The sequence below is a fragment of the Myotis davidii genome, unplaced genomic scaffold (assembly GCF_000327345.1).
Source record: "Myotis davidii unplaced genomic scaffold, ASM32734v1 scaffold49, whole genome shotgun sequence".
NCBI classification, from domain to species: Eukaryota; Metazoa; Chordata; class Mammalia; order Chiroptera; family Vespertilionidae; genus Myotis; species Myotis davidii.
In genome coordinates, this window is record NW_006300375.1 from 4546754 (window position 1) to 4564760 (window position 18007).

General features: G+C 35.7%; 1 protein-coding gene and 1 long non-coding RNA gene across 2 annotated transcripts in view; both read left to right on the forward strand.

Moving 5' to 3' along the window:
• Positions 1–14802, forward strand: part of SEMA3C (semaphorin 3C) — a 158449-nt gene extending 143647 nt beyond the window's left edge. Inside the window, exons 16-18 of the mRNA XM_006777148.2 lie at positions 6878–6972; positions 8597–8727; positions 13470–14802. Coding sequence (XP_006777211.1) covers positions 6878–6972; positions 8597–8727; positions 13470–13883 — 640 coding nt within the window. The 3' untranslated portion in view covers positions 13884–14802. The remainder of the gene's footprint in view (positions 1–6877; positions 6973–8596; positions 8728–13469) is intronic.
• Positions 14803–14869: 67 nt separating this feature from the next.
• LOC107185194 lies at positions 14870–17428 on the forward strand. The gene is made up of 2 exons (XR_001516112.1): positions 14870–16865; positions 17206–17428. It is a non-coding gene; the product is annotated as an uncharacterized LOC107185194 (long non-coding RNA).
• Positions 17429–18007: the final 579 nt, after the last annotated feature.

Genomic DNA, 18007 nt, shown 5'->3' on the forward strand with positions numbered 1-18007 from the left:
AAGCGGTGAGTATGGAGCACTCAGCTGAAAATCAAAATTGATGTCACCAGACAACTGTAGTATGCTTTCAAACCGGCACTAAAAGCACCGGTGAATAGTCTTTGAATGAAGAAAATGTTAGCACTTTATAACTTGAGATTCTCAGGAATATGTTAACTAGAATACCATACTTGGGAAATTTTTCCCCCTCCTTTTAAGGCACCTCTGCCACACAATTCCCCATCTGTGATACAACAAATATTTCGATCAGGATTTATCTTTATTTTATTTTATTTTTTACATTAGCCAATTTTTAATCTTCTTTTCATGTTATATGCTTGTGTTGTGTATATTATTAAATCCCACCTTTCTAGGGTTTCCCTGTGCCACTTAATTCTCCTGTAATCGAATGCTTATGCTAGTTCCCTGGCCAGTGTGGCTCAGTTGGTCATCCTCACCAAAGGGTTGCCAGTTCAATTCCAGGGTGAGGGCACATGCCTGGGTTGTGGCTCCAGCCCACGTAGTGGGTGTGCAGGAGGCAGCTGAAGGATGTGTCACTCTTGAATTGACATTTCTCTTTCTCTCCCTCTCCCTTCTTCTCTCTAAAAATCAAAGGGGGGGGGTAATGATAAATAAATAAAATAAAAATCAATATAAATATATTTTTAAGTACTTGTGCTAATTTAAGCAAAAGGAACGTTGCTCCAAGATGGGTATCCTGAGTTGCTTTTTTGAAAACTTGATGAGCATTCTTTACTCTTTAGAATGATGAGTGCCTGGTTGCTGGTTAGATTAAGAGAACAAGGCAGTCTGAGGCAGTGTCTTTTATCTAAGCAAAGACTTAGGCAGGAAACTCTGAACCAACTTGCACCCGTTTAGAAGGGACCGCCAGAACTGAAATTGACTGTAGAACAAATAATATGCAGAATTTAGAACCAGCCAATGTCACAGATATTTTCAGTCATACCTTGATATGGGTCATGATGGATGACAGGACCAATACCTATAAAAATTAATGTCAGCAGGAGAGAGCAAAGAGGACCAGCCATGCCCAATGATCTGTTAAGTAAACCATTGGATTTTATTTTATAGATACTTTATTGCACGTCATAGATACAGGCCTTTCAGGACATTGGCAGTTTAAACAATCCTTGCACTTGTGCATATCAAGATGATTCTGAAGCTTTTATCTATTAGTTCAACAAGTTTGTATCACCGGACACTTATTTGACATGCAGTGTTCTAGAGCTAGGTATATCACTCTAAAAACTACAACTCAAAGGCAAAAATCCCTGCCTTGTGGGATGATAAATTCTAAAGGGGGAAGACAGATAATAAATAAGAAAACCCTCTAGTATGTAAAAAAATGGGAAGGTGTATGAATTATGAAATGGTAAAGAAGAGAGATAAGGGGTGTGGGAAGCAGGAGGTTGCAATGTTAAATGGGTGGCCAGGGAGGCCTTACCAAGGATGAGATATTTGAACAAGGACTTGAATGTGAAGAAGAATGGAACCATGGCATTATTTGGAAGAATAACATTTCAAAGAGGAGGTTCAGAAATTCTTAAAGCTGAATTGAAATAGGAATCTATAGAGAGATTATTAATATGTGAGTGATAATTTGACTTTTGTTTAATAAGGCCTGGTTGGTTTTGTCTGGGATTGCAGACCTGGAGTAGAAGGAGGATGAGGGGAGAGGAGAGAGAAGCTGCAAAAAGGCTACTCTAATGATCCAGGTGAAATATAATGGTGACTTGCACAGGGATGATAGAGGTGGAGGTGGCAAAAGAGGTTTGATTCTGGACAGAGCTCATAGAATCTGCTAATGTAGTACATGTGGGTGTTAAAGAAATAGAGGCCTCAAAGATGAACCAAGTTCTCAGAACTGAGCATTGGAAATATGTAGATGGAATTTAGTGAGAAAGGGCAGACTGTCGAAGGAGTAAGTTTTTAGGGAGAAACTTGATAAGTGAATGGTGCCTATAAGATATTCAAGTAGAGATGTTGAGTAGGAAGTTAGAAATATGAATCTGGAGTAGAGAGGGGTGGCCTGGGCTAGATAATTTGGAAGTCTTTTGTATTTAAATTCACGAGCTATAGAAAGAACTCCCATTCTTTAAACCAGGACTTTCAGTATCTGTGTTCCAAAACCTATGTGGCTCCATGTCATTTTAAGATGTAATCAGGAGCTCTAGGGCTTCCTTAGATTTCTACACAGAATTTATGGACTCATTACGCTGAGATCTTCCCTCTGCACGGGGCTGCAGGTCTGAATCTGGGCAAAAGTATTGAGCAAGCAAATTCCAAATGAAATCTCAAATTAAAAGTGATTTTTGTGGACACTCTTTGTATTTACAACCATATCTGTTCTTGACTCCTAATTATGGAAGCAGTGACGTTTCAAAATTATTTCCATAACTGTTTGTAAGGCCATTTTTTCCCCCGTAGTAAATCATTCCAAAGGTTGGCATCTGTAAAACCTGGAACACAATCTTCAGTCTATTAAACAGACTTGGTGCTGAAGGAAACTGAAGCCCTTACTTTCTAAGGAAGACAGTGATGTGGGGACCACAAAGGGCATCTTACAGCCATAGAAGCTTAGCAGCCTCTTCTATGACATGAAAGAATTCGGAATTAGCTCCCTCCCTGTAAAGCTCTCAGACGTTGGCTTTGACCAACAAGCTTACTTATTTAACAAACAAGAAATAGTTCCCAAGTAAAATCCTAGACTACGTGTGGACTGCCGTTGCCTATTTGAGGTATCTCATTCAGGTTTGTGCTGAAATATGAGTTGGCTCATTTGTTCTCACACTCTCCCACTTATTATAACCCCAGTTACTCTTTCTAAGATGTATATGGAAACATAGATTCCACATCATCGTCCTAATGTCACAGATCATGGCCTGAATCATGTTCTTGCAATAAACAAAGAACTGAAACAAGCTTACAGTTCTTTAAAGTTCATATGGTGCCTGGTATTAAACCATGTATCACAGGTCTGCTGTCAGAGCTAATACATGCATTTAGTGAAGTGACAATACATGAAATCAATATGCAGAAATCTGTTGCATTCCCATACACTAATAACAAACTATCAGAAAGAGAAATTAAGAAAGCAATTCCTTATGATTGCATCAAAGGACTAAAATACTGAATTTCACATTTGAAAGTTGCTAAGAGAGTGTATCTTAAAGCTGTCATCACAAGAAAAAAAACACTTTTGTAACTATGGTGACACATGTTAACTAGCCTCATCCTGGCAACCATTTTGTAATATATACACATATCAAAAAGTATGTTATGTATACCTGAAACTTATATGTCAATTATGCCTCAATAAAACAATACAAACAGGAAAAATGTATCATGGTTTAAAATTAGTAGCCATTTAAAGAATATCTTGGTCATCTCTAGCAATGTCCTAATTCTCTCACAAAAAGCCAAAAATGCAATATATATGGTATTTCTTGGCCTACTTATACTCATCTTTGGCTCACATACTGGAAATTTCATTAAAAATATCTTTACTATTTAAATTATCCAAAGTATTTCCAAACTTCATGAAAGCAAAGCATGTTTGCTGAATAGATTAACTATTTCCTAAATTCCCATAGGTAGTATTTTATTCTTTAGAGATTAAATAGTAATGACAAAGATGCTCATTTGGAGAATTTTCCACATTCATTGTATTTCTTTTTTTTTTTATCCTTACCCAAGGATGTGATTTTTATTGATTTTGAGAGAAAGGAAGGGACAGAGAAAACAACATCTATGTGAGAGAGAAACATGGGAATGAAATAAAAACATGTCCTTTGTATAGAAAAGAGAAATAGAGTTTATATTTGGAAATCAGTGAAGTCTGTACTTTGACAAAAAGCTGTTATATATCATTGGTTAAATAGTTTCTCTTTCTTAAAGAAGTTAGCAAATAGTAAACAATGTAAGCATTTTTTTCTCTTCACCCACAAGTATCTTAAATATTTGGGCATTAGTATCAAATATTGCAATTTAGACTCAAATGGTATTTGTTTTGGATTCAGATATGTAGTTGGAAATTTTATTTTAAGACAGGATAATCAGTTCACTCTTCAAGTAAATATCTGTTTTCTATACAAGAAGAAAATGATTTCATTGTTTAGCCAAAGAAATAGACTATAATGGAGAAAACATTAGCAACTTGAGACAAATCCCAAATCCTACATGCAATATAATATCATTCTGCCTATCAACATTATGAATGCCTTACAGGAAATCTACACATACAAAAGGCTCAAATGACATCCTTGCTGATATCATCATTTAAACCAAGCCATAATAATGGTTTTTTTGTAATTTAATGTCTGAAAGCGATGTGTTACTGTAAATTTAGATTGTCCAGCTTGAGGGCTCATGTACATGAGTAAACCATAACATGGTGCTGATCACAGAAAAATAAATTTAACCGTTGTGAGTGATACTGCTTTGTCTTCATGGCTAAAAATGACCAGTTCAGCCATAAGAGCTCTCATGTGGTGCTCATATAATTATACACCCATAAGCTGGCTGATAGTAAATAATACTGTGACTTAAATATATAGCTAATGTAATGCAGTCAAAACCTGATAGAGGAACTATTCTAGAGAACAGCAATAACTATATTTTCTGAGACAAGAGTGACTTCCACTAGTTTGTGTTTGTACAGAAATATATAACTGAATAAAGATCATGTGACATTTTTGGAAAAAGCATACTTAAATAACACAAAATTTTGTACCTATATTTCTATATATAGATGTGTATAACCCATTGAGTACATCAACTATTAACAATTTGCTATACCCTTAAAATGGCATTTTTCATTATCATTAACTTTGAGATTGGTTTGCTTTGTAAATGTGATCATCCCTGTGTGATTTTTAATATTTCTGTTCTTACTAAATATTTTATCTTTAAGGATAAAAATATTAAGATAGATTTAATAATTAACCCACTTAGGTGATATGCTCATTCATATTTACTTCTCAGCATTGGTAGTAAGTAGCCATTTTATACCTGTGCTCCCAATATTTAAAGAGAATTTCCTTCCCTGTCTCTTATAGCAATGTACAGATCCATGAATCATTTAAAGCTAGAGGCCTGGTGCACAAAATTCATGAAAAAAAGCCTGCCTGGTCACACATCACTGCCTCTGTGTGCCAGCCTGATCGCCCCCAGCTGCCCCCTGCTGCTGGCCAGGTGTCATCCCTCACTAACCCCCCTGCCGGCCTGGTCACCCCTGACTGCCCTCCATGCTGGCCTGGTCGCCCCATGCAGCCTGCTGCTCGGTCATTTGGTCATCCCTCACTATCCCCCCTGCCGGCCTGGACGCCCACAGCCTGTTTGGTCATCCGTTCGGTTGTTTCCGATATGACAGTCCGTGGCTCTTTATATATATAGATGTCAGTTACTCTGTTTTGATTTGTTGTACTATGTAATAAAATCAAAACTAATATATGCAGCTGATACTAAGACTCAGAAAATTAAATAATTAGCTTGCAAGTAATTTAAAACTTTTATTTAAATAATGACCAATTTACAAGGGATGTAACGACATTGTTGAAATACTTAAGCTGGTGATACATAACAACTGAATGTAATGAGTGAACCTGAAGTAGATCCTGAATAAACTTAAAACACTCCTGGCTGTTTAACCTCAAAGCAGTCAATAAGATAAAGGAAATTATATCAAGTTAGGTAACTATCTCAACTTGCGTTTGTTCTTCTCTTGTTGACTCTGAGTCTGAATTTCCCAAAGGACAAATTTCTAAGGAGGACTGGATTGCAGAAGAGTGGGGACAACATTCGCTCAAAGACCTTACATATTTGATTGATTCCATACTCAGTAGTGAGGCATTATATCCATTTTGGGAAATCTCTATACTTTTCAACTTGGAAACTTTTTAAGAACTATCTGCATTTTATATGTGTGTGATTTGAGTGGTGTTATTAATGTTTTTCTGAATATTTACTATGTTTTTCAATTTAGTTAAATTCCAACAACTTTGTACTTTAATAAAACATTCTAAACATTGCAGAAAATCTATAAAATATATTTTGGGGACAGCTAGAGAAATTTTGATATAAAATGTGTAGTATATGATATTATTGGATAAGTATTAATATCTTTACTGTGATAATATATTTAAGAAAATTACCTGTTCTTAGAAGATATATGCTAAATAGAGCTTTTAAGTGTGAAACCACATCTGCAACTTATTTTCTAAAGATTTTCATATATGTACATTCACAGTACATACATGACATATACTTTCATATGAGAGAAAAATAAATAAATATGACAAAATACAATTCATGAATCTAGGTATACCACTATTCATTGTACTCATATACCAAATTTTCTGTAGACTTGAAATTTTCAAAATAAGGAATTAAAGGGAAACACTTATTCTAGTAAATGAACAAGTTGCTTAACTTTATATTAAATATCCATATTCTATCTCTGTATTATTTATTTTGGAAAAGTTTTAATATATCCAAAAACTGTTAGAAAGTATTGATTTTTTTAAAGAAAATTATGCTTAATTTTAAAAAATTATAAGAAAGAAGATGATAGTGACTGTATATTTTGGGAGTGATCATTTTAGGAAACTTTGGATGAATGTGTCTCTCTGCTAAAAATTTCTACTATTAATTTGGAATCTAACATTTACTGAGGAAATGTACCTAAGAGGAAGTTCACAGCCATTATATCACAAGTGGTAGATGGGGAGAGACTGAATTAATTTTGATTAAAAGCAAGGTCAAGTACCCACCTTATAATTGAAGCAGCGAACAAGAAATATCGGATAATCAGACCTCTTTATGAAAACTTAGGCAATCACAATATTTTGAAATTAAAAATGCTGTCTTTTAATTCTGAGTCCTGTATATATTTCTGCACTTACAGGAGGAGCCGAAGACAAGATGTGAGGCATGGCAACCCACTGACCCAATGCAGAGGATTCAATCTCAAAGGTAGTAACAGTGAGCAATGATCAAACTTAGAGTAGCAAGGCTCCATACCACATTTCACTTAGGGAAACCTAAAATTCTTGGTATTTAGATATGGTAATTAAAAATTAAATGCTATTTGTATGTATAACAAGAATTGTGAAAAACAAAAGTCTGGGAATTTTCAATATTTGTCATTCTGTAATTGGCTTATTTCACTTAGCATAATGTCTTCCTCAGGGTTCATTCAGGGTTCTACCACGTGTCAGAAGTTCTTTACTGTTTAAGGCGGGAAAATATTCCATTGTGTGTATATATCAACCTTTTTACCCATTCATTCATCGCTGGACACTTGGTTTCTTCCACACGTTGGTTCCTGTGAATAATCCTGCTCTGAATATTGGTGTACTGCAGTGGCTTGATTTTACAATTCATAACCATTCCTTATACTTTTGACAATCCTGTCTTGTCCTTACAGTTAATCTACCCCCTTTCCTCCCATTCTGACATGAAGCGATCATGTTATTGCACTTTTCCCACTAATCCCCTCTCCCCTCATCAACTCAACCAACAGAAGTATCTCCAGGCAGAACTCGCCCTGGCTCACCAAGGAGCTGCAAATGTGCCTCAGTTAACATTTAACACTGAGACTCCCTTTGTAATCTTTTTGAATCCGGAGTTACCTTTTCGCTATTTACTGAGTGTTTCATAAACTTTGTGTCCATTCTACTTAATGGTCGTCGTAGTCATAATGGTGGGAGTATTGGAATAGAGGTAACGAACAAACATCGATGTTGATTTTGTGTCAGAAACTGAGCTAAATGTTTGGGGGTTTTTTTATGGATTATCTCACTTAATGCTCAAGAAACTCTGCTCAAGTAGGGTCTGTTTCTTTGACCGTACCATAAATGAGTGTTCTGTCTGTCTAAGCCACCCCATGATTATCCTAAAAGCTTCTCCTAATTTGAGAATGTCAGTGAAGAACCTCCATGAAATTATTATACTCTGTGTTTTAGCGCCAAGTAAACTGGGACACAGAGATCAAGTAATCTGTCTAAGGTTATAGAGCCGGTAGCAGTGGAGTCAGGATTTTCTCTCAGGTCCCTCTGATTCAAAACCTGTGTTCTCAACCACTCCAGCCCACTGTGGCCTCACCTTGCTCTCTACCTTTCCTGCTCTTTCTGAATTTTATTGATGCTACATTGAATGTGGGATGGATCTGGCTTTAATACTGCCTAGCATTTACTAACTCCTGAGCTAGGATACATTTCCTCATAACTTCCAGGCTCAGTTTGCTCAGCTGTGGAAAGCTGAGAGGACCTAAATCACAAGGATGCTGTCATAATTAAATGCTCGAGGTGGTATTAAGTGCATTCCTGTTGTTGCTACGCCTCTACTATTTGGTGGAAAGTGATTCTTGAATAAATATTGATTTCCTTATGTCTTCCCTTCCCTTTGGACTAAATAAAACAGGTGAACCATGTACAGTATAATAGTCTGCTTGTTAAGTGATTAAGACTGATTCTGGGGGCTGCCATAATTGATCTAAATTTTATAAAAAACTAGACATTCAAATAGGAGAATATACTCTAAATTCCATTGTTTCTCTCTCTCTCTCTCTCTCTCTCCATTTATTTTTGCTTCCCAGCATATAGAAATGCAGCTGAAATTGTTCAGTATGGAGTCAAAAACAACACCACTTTCCTCGAGTGTGCCCCCAAGTCTCCGCAGGCATCTATCAAGTGGTTGTTACAGAAAGACAAAGACAGGAGGAAAGAGGTGAGTGAGAGCACAGCAGCCATCAATCAGGGCTTTGCAAAGAGCATTAAATCACCATCCCTCACTGAGGTGCAGATCAAAGGAAAAGCATCTGAACATCCTTTTATGTCTGTGGGATGACAGGTGCCACCTTCTGTAACCTCCTTTGTCCATGGGGTTGATGGATTCATTAGAAATCCTCTCTGCCTGCTCACCTCAACAACATGGTGACGGAAACAAGAGCTCGGGCACTCAGGCAGGGGTAGTGATGTGAGGAAGCATTTGTAAAAGAAACAAGACGTGGCAAATCCAGAAGCCAGGCTCTCACACAACAGCACCTTTGTGCGAGTCACATGATAAAAGGGGCTTTAAAAAAAGTTCAGTTCTCCTCAGCAAAAATCACCCTGAAGTATAACCCTTTCCGGTAAAGAACATTTTTCTGCTGTGTGGTCATCTGTTTCCACTGCTTTATTATTCATAACTCTCGGGGTTTGGTTAGGTAATATATGGAATCATTGTTTAAGGGCTGCTGCCTTTATTTAGTGATTTTGGGAGAAAACTAGATGTTCAAATAAAAGATCACTTACATTAACTTTTTGCTGATTGGAAAGAGCTGTTTAAAAGGAAAACATAAAATGGCATAGGGTGAAATATTATAAATAATGAATTTCATAATGTTGATGTCATGTTGTCCTGACAAATGACAGAAAAAAAGAGGAAAAACATATATGTATACCTAAAGCCTCAGAGTAGTCTAAAATGTAATGCTGTTTTCAGTACATCATAAAATCTGATAGAGAGAAGGGGGGAAGGGAGCTTACTACATTTATGTGATTTCTATGTGGGCAGTTTTAGTCCTACATGTAAGTTAATTAGGGCTGAGTAAAATGGATACGTCCCAAGCTATAGAATCTAGATACTGCATCAGAGTTACTAAAATAGATGTTGGCTCCATTTGAGAAAATGCTTTCCAACTCTCAGACCTGCCTATCCAGAAATGCTATGAGCTGTTTAGGAAACTGTGTGTACTGTGCCACTGGAATATTAAAACACGGGATGATGACCACTTGCGTGAGAAGGGACTTCTCTCTCTGGAGAATGATGTACTAGGTGGACTTCAGGGCCCCTTCTTGCCCCAGAATTCAAGGATATTAAAAATATTTAAAGATATTTTATTAATTTTAAAAAATGTTTATTGGATATCTGTTTTCTTAGCTACAAAATCTATCCTCAAAGAAGTCTTGGATTTCTACAGTCTAATTGACTTGAAGTTCTTTGGAATGGATATCCTATCTTATAATAGACAAACATGGTAATTGACCGTACCTTCACTATGCCTCCCATTGGCTAATCAGCAAGATATGCAAATTAACCGCCAACAAAGATAGCCGTTAATTTGCATATGTAGGCGCGAAGCAGCAGAGCGAAGACTGAAGGTGGCTCCAGCCAGAGCAGCAAAGGCTTGAATGCGGCTCCGGCCGGAGTGAAGGCCTGGGTGCTGGAGGAAAACCGGTGCTGGCAGCCAGGGGAAGGGAAGGCTTATTGCACGAATCTTTTCGTGCACCAGGCCTCTAGTAAATTATAATAATAACTGCCTTGCAAAGTAACCTGGGCTAGAAGTCATAATGTGTGATGATGAACATCAGACAAAGCAGCAAAGGCTTGAATGCGGCTCCGGCCGGAGTGAAGGCCTGGGTGCTGGAGGAAAACCGGTGCTGGCAGCCAGGGGAAGGGAAGGCTTATTGCACGAATCTTTTCGTGCACCAGGCCTCTAGTAAATTATAATAATAACTGCCTTGCAAAGTAACCTGGGCTAGAAGTCATAATGTGTGATGATGAACATCAGATAGGAATGATGTTCTTGGGCTAGAATATGACACAAAGTCTGTCTGTATGTTAATAGGAAATCTAAAATTCAAACAGGGATTATCTAATAAGAATAAAATGTTTTCCTCTTACTCAGTAAAAAGTTCCACAAGATAATATACAGTATAAGTAAATATAATTTTTATTTAAAATCAAAGTAAATGAACATACACAGCATTGAATACATTTATTAATACAGAAATTAATAAATGAATTTTAAAATGGAATATGTTATTAATTAAAGCTCTTGTGATAATTCTGTTGTTCTATTTCAAAATGTTCAAGAATGTGGAGACTCAAAATGTTAATTAATGTCTTAATTTTTTAATAAAAAACATAAGAATGCTATAATTTAAGATTATAGGAGTATTAACTCTAATATAATTATACAAATCTATTCTGTGCTGAATTTAATCAGAGCTCAAGTCCACTGACTCTTAATTTAGTTGAATGTACTATTAATATTTTATTAAATTTATCCTAATTCTTCCTTACTAGTTTAGGCAAATATACACTATTTCTCATATCAATAATATATAAATATTGAACTTTTTAAAAAAGTAAGCTAAATGGTAAAAACTAGTGGCGAAAAATATAGTTTTAGAGAATAGTATGAAGTGAAAAATACAAGCCTTCCTCCCTTTCACTTTAATACTTATTCCCATTTTCCAGAGCATAAGGCTACCAAACTGATATATTTAATCATTATATTTCCTCCAAATATTATCTATAATTTTTCTAAACCCCCACTATTTAATATCTCTCTATATATAAAAGCCAGCGACTGGAACGCCATAACGACAAGAATGACCAGTTGCTATGAGGCCCACTGCAGCCAGCAAACTGGCCCAATCAGGGGGTGGGGCCAGCTGGCCAACCTCTTGCAGCCCCTTCCCCCAGCTGGCCCCATCCTCCTATAGGCCCCCACCACCCCGATTGGCCCATGGCTCCACCCCCCAGCTAGCTCCGCCCCCAATCGACCACCCCACTTCGATCAGGGGCAGGGCTGGCTGGCCAACCACCCTCATGGGCCCCCCACCCCTTTGAGGGTGGGGCCAGCCGGCCCACCACCCACAGCCCCTCCTGATGGCCAACCCTGCCAGTCAATCACCTGTGGTTCCTCCCCGCTGCTGACCCGTCCCTGACTGGGACCCAATCAGGTCAGCCAGCCAACCTCCTGCTGTCTCCTCCTCCCAACAGGCCCTACCCCAGTCCACCCCAATTGGGGTTGGGCTGGCTGGACCCCACCATGCATGAATTCATGCACTGGGCCTCTGGTCAGTATATATGAAGTAACTTCATTTTTCTTGGTTGCATATTTTTCCATTGTATAAACGTACCTTAAGTATTTTAAAGCTATCATTTGGTTAGGTTTTTTTCTTGTGTTTCCTCTTAACAGAAACATTATGCAAATAAAAATATGCATACTTGTAAGAGTATATCTCCTAACAAATCCTTGGAAATGAAATTTCTGCACCAAGTATGCATGTTATATAGGTACATGTTATATAGATATTATCAAATTGACCTCCAAAAATTTCCCCAATTTTGCACAAAAAGGAAAGGCTTTCTTTTCTTTCGTTTCTGAATGTATTTACGCATTATCTAAACTATTTCTGATGCACATTTAAACTTCAAAATTGAACATCAAATTTTTGCTTTTATACATTCTAGTCTTCCTCCTACTCTCTCTTATCTAGTTCTGTTCCATTTGTCTATGTTTCAATACTATACTATTTTGTGTGGGCAAGTTCTTATCTAAAAGAGCCTTTCTTTGATTTGGATTCTGTTAAAAATATGTATTTATATAGAAATGTACCATTTAGAAAAACATTTCACATGCATTCCTTTATGTTATTTTGTGTCAAATTTCTTTTTGCCTCAGTGAGAGGATATTCCAGAGTATATAGGGCAAGGAAATTCTTAGCACTTAGGTTTAATCTGCTCATTGGGAATACCATAGCTGGAACTGTAGGCAAGGTGGGCTTCCAGCACTTAGCTGATGTCTAGCAAATGACAGTCTGTTTTTTGTGTTGTTGCTTTTTCAGTATAAGCCTATAAAATAATTATATATTATTAACCTCATAGCTTTTTATTTCTTTTCTTTGGAAAGTAAAATCACTTACAAATCTTACGATTTGTATGGCATTACAGCTTATTTTTAGTGATTCTTCAGTGTGAGATAATTGGCAAAAGCCTTTGATAATGTTCAAAACTGCCACTGCTTATATAATTTTTAGTTAGGAGAATATTTATTCACTTATTCAAAAGGGTACAATTCATCCCTTTAATTGTTGCTTCATGTTTTTACTAAGTTTTTTTTTTCTATAATAAAAGGTGAGAACTCCAGGATGAAAGAGATATTTTAAATTATGTGTGAATTTCATTTGCTGTATATGTTGACTGTGAGTCATATTCCAAAAGCAACCAAAATTCTGGGCTTATCTGTGGAGAAACTACTATCCAAAAGGAATTTACTTTAAGCTGTTTTTGGCAATATGAGTGATAACTTCACTCTCTCTTTTAAAATCTGTGTCCACTAAGAAGGAAATTAGTATTCCATACTTTTTTTTTAATATATTTTATTGATTTTTTACAGAGAGGAAGGGAGAGAGATAGTTAGAAACATTGATGAGAGAGAAACATCAATCAGCTGCCTCTTGCACACCCCCTACTGGGGATGTGCCCTCAACCAAGGTACATGCCCTTGACCAGAATTGAACCTGGGACCCTTCAGTCCACAGACCGACGCTCTATCCACTGAGCCAGACCGGTTAGGGCAGTATTCCATATTTTTGCCAAATTTGTTAAAATCAACAGTATTCTGTATATGTTGCCCATATATTTTTAGAAGATACAGAGTTGGATTTTTCAGAACTTCGATGTCTCTCTTGTAGGTCAAGCTAAATGAACGCATCATAGCCACTTCCCAAGGACTCCTCATCCGCTCCATTCAGGATTCTGACCAAGGACTGTATCACTGCATTGCCACAGAAAACAGCTTCAAGCAGACCGTCGCCAAGATCAACTTTAAAGTTCTAAATTCTGATATGGTAGCTGTTGTAACAGACAAATGGTCCCCATGGACCTGGGCTAGCTCCGTGAGGGCTCTGTCTTTCCACCCGAAGGACCTCATGGGGGCATTCAGCCACTCAGAAATGCAGATGATTAACCAGTACTGCAAAGACACTCGGCAGCAACATCAACACGCAGAAGAATCCCAAAAGATGAGAGGGGATTATGGCAAGTTAAAGGCGCTCATCAACAGCCGGAAAAGTAGAAACAGGAGGAATCAGTTGCCAGAGTCATAATGTTTTCTTACATGGGGCGTATGCTCCCCATAGTCTTCAATGGTCTGTCTGTCTTCAGTAATCAAATGTCGAACAAAGAATCTTGTTCTTACCCACGGGAAATTCCTGAGAAAGATGATTACACACTCCTAAAGTGAATGTTACATGAACTGAAACACGCATGCATTTTCTTGTATGATAGTGACTAGTGCTAGACATGTCATGATCCTCATGGTGCATATAAATATTTAAATTAACCTAGATTTTATTTATATCTTTATTTACCTTTTCTTCAAATTAAGATGGTGGTGATGAAACTAGAATTCTTACATCCCTGCATTGAACGAGGGCCATAACCCTGTGGTCTTCCTTCCTTGTTTTAAGGATCTCTAAGGTCACTGATTTTGTGTATGAAAACAAATACCAAAGTCACAACTTTTATATGGTCAGAGTCATATAAATGCATAGAGTAGTTGTCAAAGACTAGAAAAAAGACAAGGAAGAGGGCATCTGAAAGTTATATAAAATCAAAGTACTTCATGAAGAGATAATGAGTTTATATGCTCCCAGTGAACTATGTTGCTGGGTACTTTTAGCTTTGTAAAAATTGTCGGTTGCTAAGATCTGTCACTGACTTGTTGCCTTGTTTCCAGTAGATAAAATGAATGACCCTCATGGCAAACAGCTTTGATTGGAGTTATGTCAGTGAAGCATTTATGTTTATATTCTTATGCTATCATATTCCGAACAAAAGCACTTTTTTTTTTGAAATCCTTTAAGTTATTCAGACTCAGAGACTATAACCTAATGCTGTTTAATAGGTTGAGTTTGTTCTAATTTTTTAGTCTGTGTGAGAAATTAGCCAATATAAGAATAAAACTATTTTGTAATATCAAATTTGTATATGAGGGCTAAAACCATCAAAATGGAATAATGAGAAGAAAACAAAGTAGAAAATCAATTTTATTAGCAAAATTTTATTAAAATATTACTACTTTTTAACTTTAATAATTAATTCCATTATTATCTCATATTTTGTTTGTTTACCAACCTCAGATATAAAATTTATTTTTAAGTCATCAGTTAATTTTTAATGATCTTTTGTGAAGAGGTGTTCATTTGTGGACAAATGAAAAAAAATCTAGTCTGAACAAAAATAGATATAACTTTCTTTTAAAAGAATGTTCATTATGTTCACTGGTACATAAATACAAATGTGAGTTTTGTGATGAATAAAATAATTATCTTCTAGTTGTATGCTTGAATCATTTTATTAGATAATTTAATGTGAATTTTTATTCCAAATAACAATTAGATGAAAATTTCTTCATACTATCATATTTCTTTTAAAGTCACAAATTTGTTCTTTCCATTTTATTTGCCTTTAAAGATAATTTCCAGGTACAAACAGAAATTGCATGATATACCTAATCAAAAAAGTTTTACTTGTAGTTAACCATCTATGAAGAATGAATCACGGTAAATATGTCACCTTTTTAAGCACTACAATATAAAGTTTCAAGAACTGAAAATCATTGTGAAAGTGAATGCAGTCACTGATCTTAATCTAAGAATATGATTAATTATCTAAGTGGTGGTAAATTGTGTTATAAGAAGAGGCCTCAATAGGGCAAAAATAGCTGTTGAACACAACATAACAATGTTTATTTTTTAAATAAAAAGGTATTAATTAAAAACTATTGTTGCAAATATGTATAATTCTAAAGTAGTCCCTAAAGCAAATTATACAGATCATTTGCCTGCTTAAAGGAATAAATAAACCTCTTTATTTCTCCTCAACGTGCACAAACAGAAAAGTGTGTAACACCAAAACCATCTTCTGTGTTCATGGTCAAGCTATTCTATGTACAGAGTTGAAAGTACAATCGTTTCAGAGTCAAAAGACAGGGGAAACCACACAGGACCTCTTGCTTCATATAAATGATAAGGGTGTTTAATTTTGTAATGTTATTTGTGCTATTTAATACATTTTACTTTAACATTATTGAATTGTATATACTTTTATTACTTTTAAAATTATAGAAATCCTTGTTGAACAGAACTGCCAAATGTAAAGAAAATTTTCTTTTTAAAAAATATTGTTAATGTATACTGAATGTTGGTGGTAGATTGGCTTTATTTTGTGTAGATTGACAATTTGAAGACAATATGTTTCCCATTTGTATTATAGATAACATTTCCTAGAAAAGCACTTTTTCAAAGTGTAGGTTTGTGAATAGATTTTAGCATGATGAAACTGTCATTGCAGTGAATGTTCACTCTGTGTAAGAAAATAAGATCAATGTAGTTAGTAAATTAATATTTAATTGGATGTTGAATAAAGCATTTGCCTGGCAAAATTTAGATTTTGGGATTTCTTCTATTTCTGAGCATGCAATCTGTAGAAAGGAAAGTAGAGACAAAGGTTATGACAGAAATTAAAAGTGATCCCAACAGATCTTTCAGTCTGAGGATTCTGTACTACTCCCCAGTTGCCTCTATCTCCCTTGCTTATATTTCAACTTAACCTTAATTTTAAGTAATTTTAATATATCCTGTATAATTATAATGCATTTCTAAAGCTTTATATTTCCTACCTATGTGAAGAACAATTTTGAGAAAAAGATGACAGTTTTCCTATATCTATTCTTCTAGCTGAAGTCGAGAAACTGCGCATCTTTGTTTAAGTCTAGACAAGGAAATAAGCAGACTAAGTAAAACTGTTTTCTTAACAAGAGGCTTTGGGAACTTTATGGAATTTTATACATGATGACAAAGCTGTGGAGGACGGTTGTGGAAAAAAATTTTATTCTTTTTCTTAATTTATAACACCAACCTTTTATTCAATAACCTCATTCCACAAGAATACAATCCCTTCTGCAAAATCAAAACCAATTACAACAAATTCCATATATGTGCTATTTGGTGAACTTAATTGCCAATGAATTGTTTTTCCTAAGGGGCCTCTGGTATAGATTTCAATTTTCATGGTTTCATCACAAGGTTACTTTCTTTATCTTCTTCTTCTTTTTTTTATTGTTTTATTGCTTAAAGTATTACAAAGAGTATTTGAGTCTTGTTTTTTATATATATATTTTTTATTGATTAAATGACAAAGCTGTGGAGGACGGTTGTGGAAAAAAATTTTATTCTTTTTCTTAATTTATAACACCAACCTTTTATTCAATAACCTCATTCCACAAGAATACAATCCCTTCTGCAAAATCAAAACCAATTACAACAAATTCCATATATGTGCTATTTGGTGAACTTAATTGCCAATGAATTGTTTTTCCTAAGGGGCCTCTGGTATAGATTTCAATTTTCATGGTTTCATCACAAGGTTACTTTGATATAGCACAAATATTGAGAATTGGAAGGACTAGCTCCAAGATAAAAAAAAAAATATATGCCATCTTCACTCTACTGACTAATGCATTTGTCTATTCACCTCATAAAACAATGCTTTCCCCTCAGTTTGAATTGTGTATTTCTCAGGGCTATTATGTTGCCATGCTTGAGTGTTACTTACATAAAATGCTATTAAAGAATGACATTATAACAAACACATTAAAATTGTTTATTCTATATTAGGTTACCCCTCAATCCCCAAGAACAAAAGCAGGGTGAATTCTCTTTCCTAAATGTGTTCCTGTCCTCCGAATTATTTATATAAAAAAATGCCATCCAAACATTTTATGAGATCAAACACATCATAATTTCTGCATGACAAAATGGATATATGATGGAATCATCAAAATAAATGTCATTCTATTGTTTCTCTGGCTATTTTTTTGTATACATTTACGGATGATCCTTGGCCCATGAATGGTACAATGAGATGGAAGGAATTTATCTGTTTAGGTCCTTTTAAAATGTTACATATACAATTCTATATAGGAAAAAAAAAGCTATAACTAATTATTTTTTTATTTTACTGATTTGTGTTTGGGGGGGGTGGCGGCGGCGGAGGTTATAATCATCTTCCCTTCTCTGCTCAGGGCAGAGCTACAAACGGAATAGAGCATGGCTCATCAAACAGCGAAGCTGGACCTTCGAAGGGTCTTCTGAGCTGATGTGATTTGGCAGCTGTAAATTGTGAGTTGAAGTTGAGAGTCATGAAGAAGAAAAGCTGCTATGGGAAG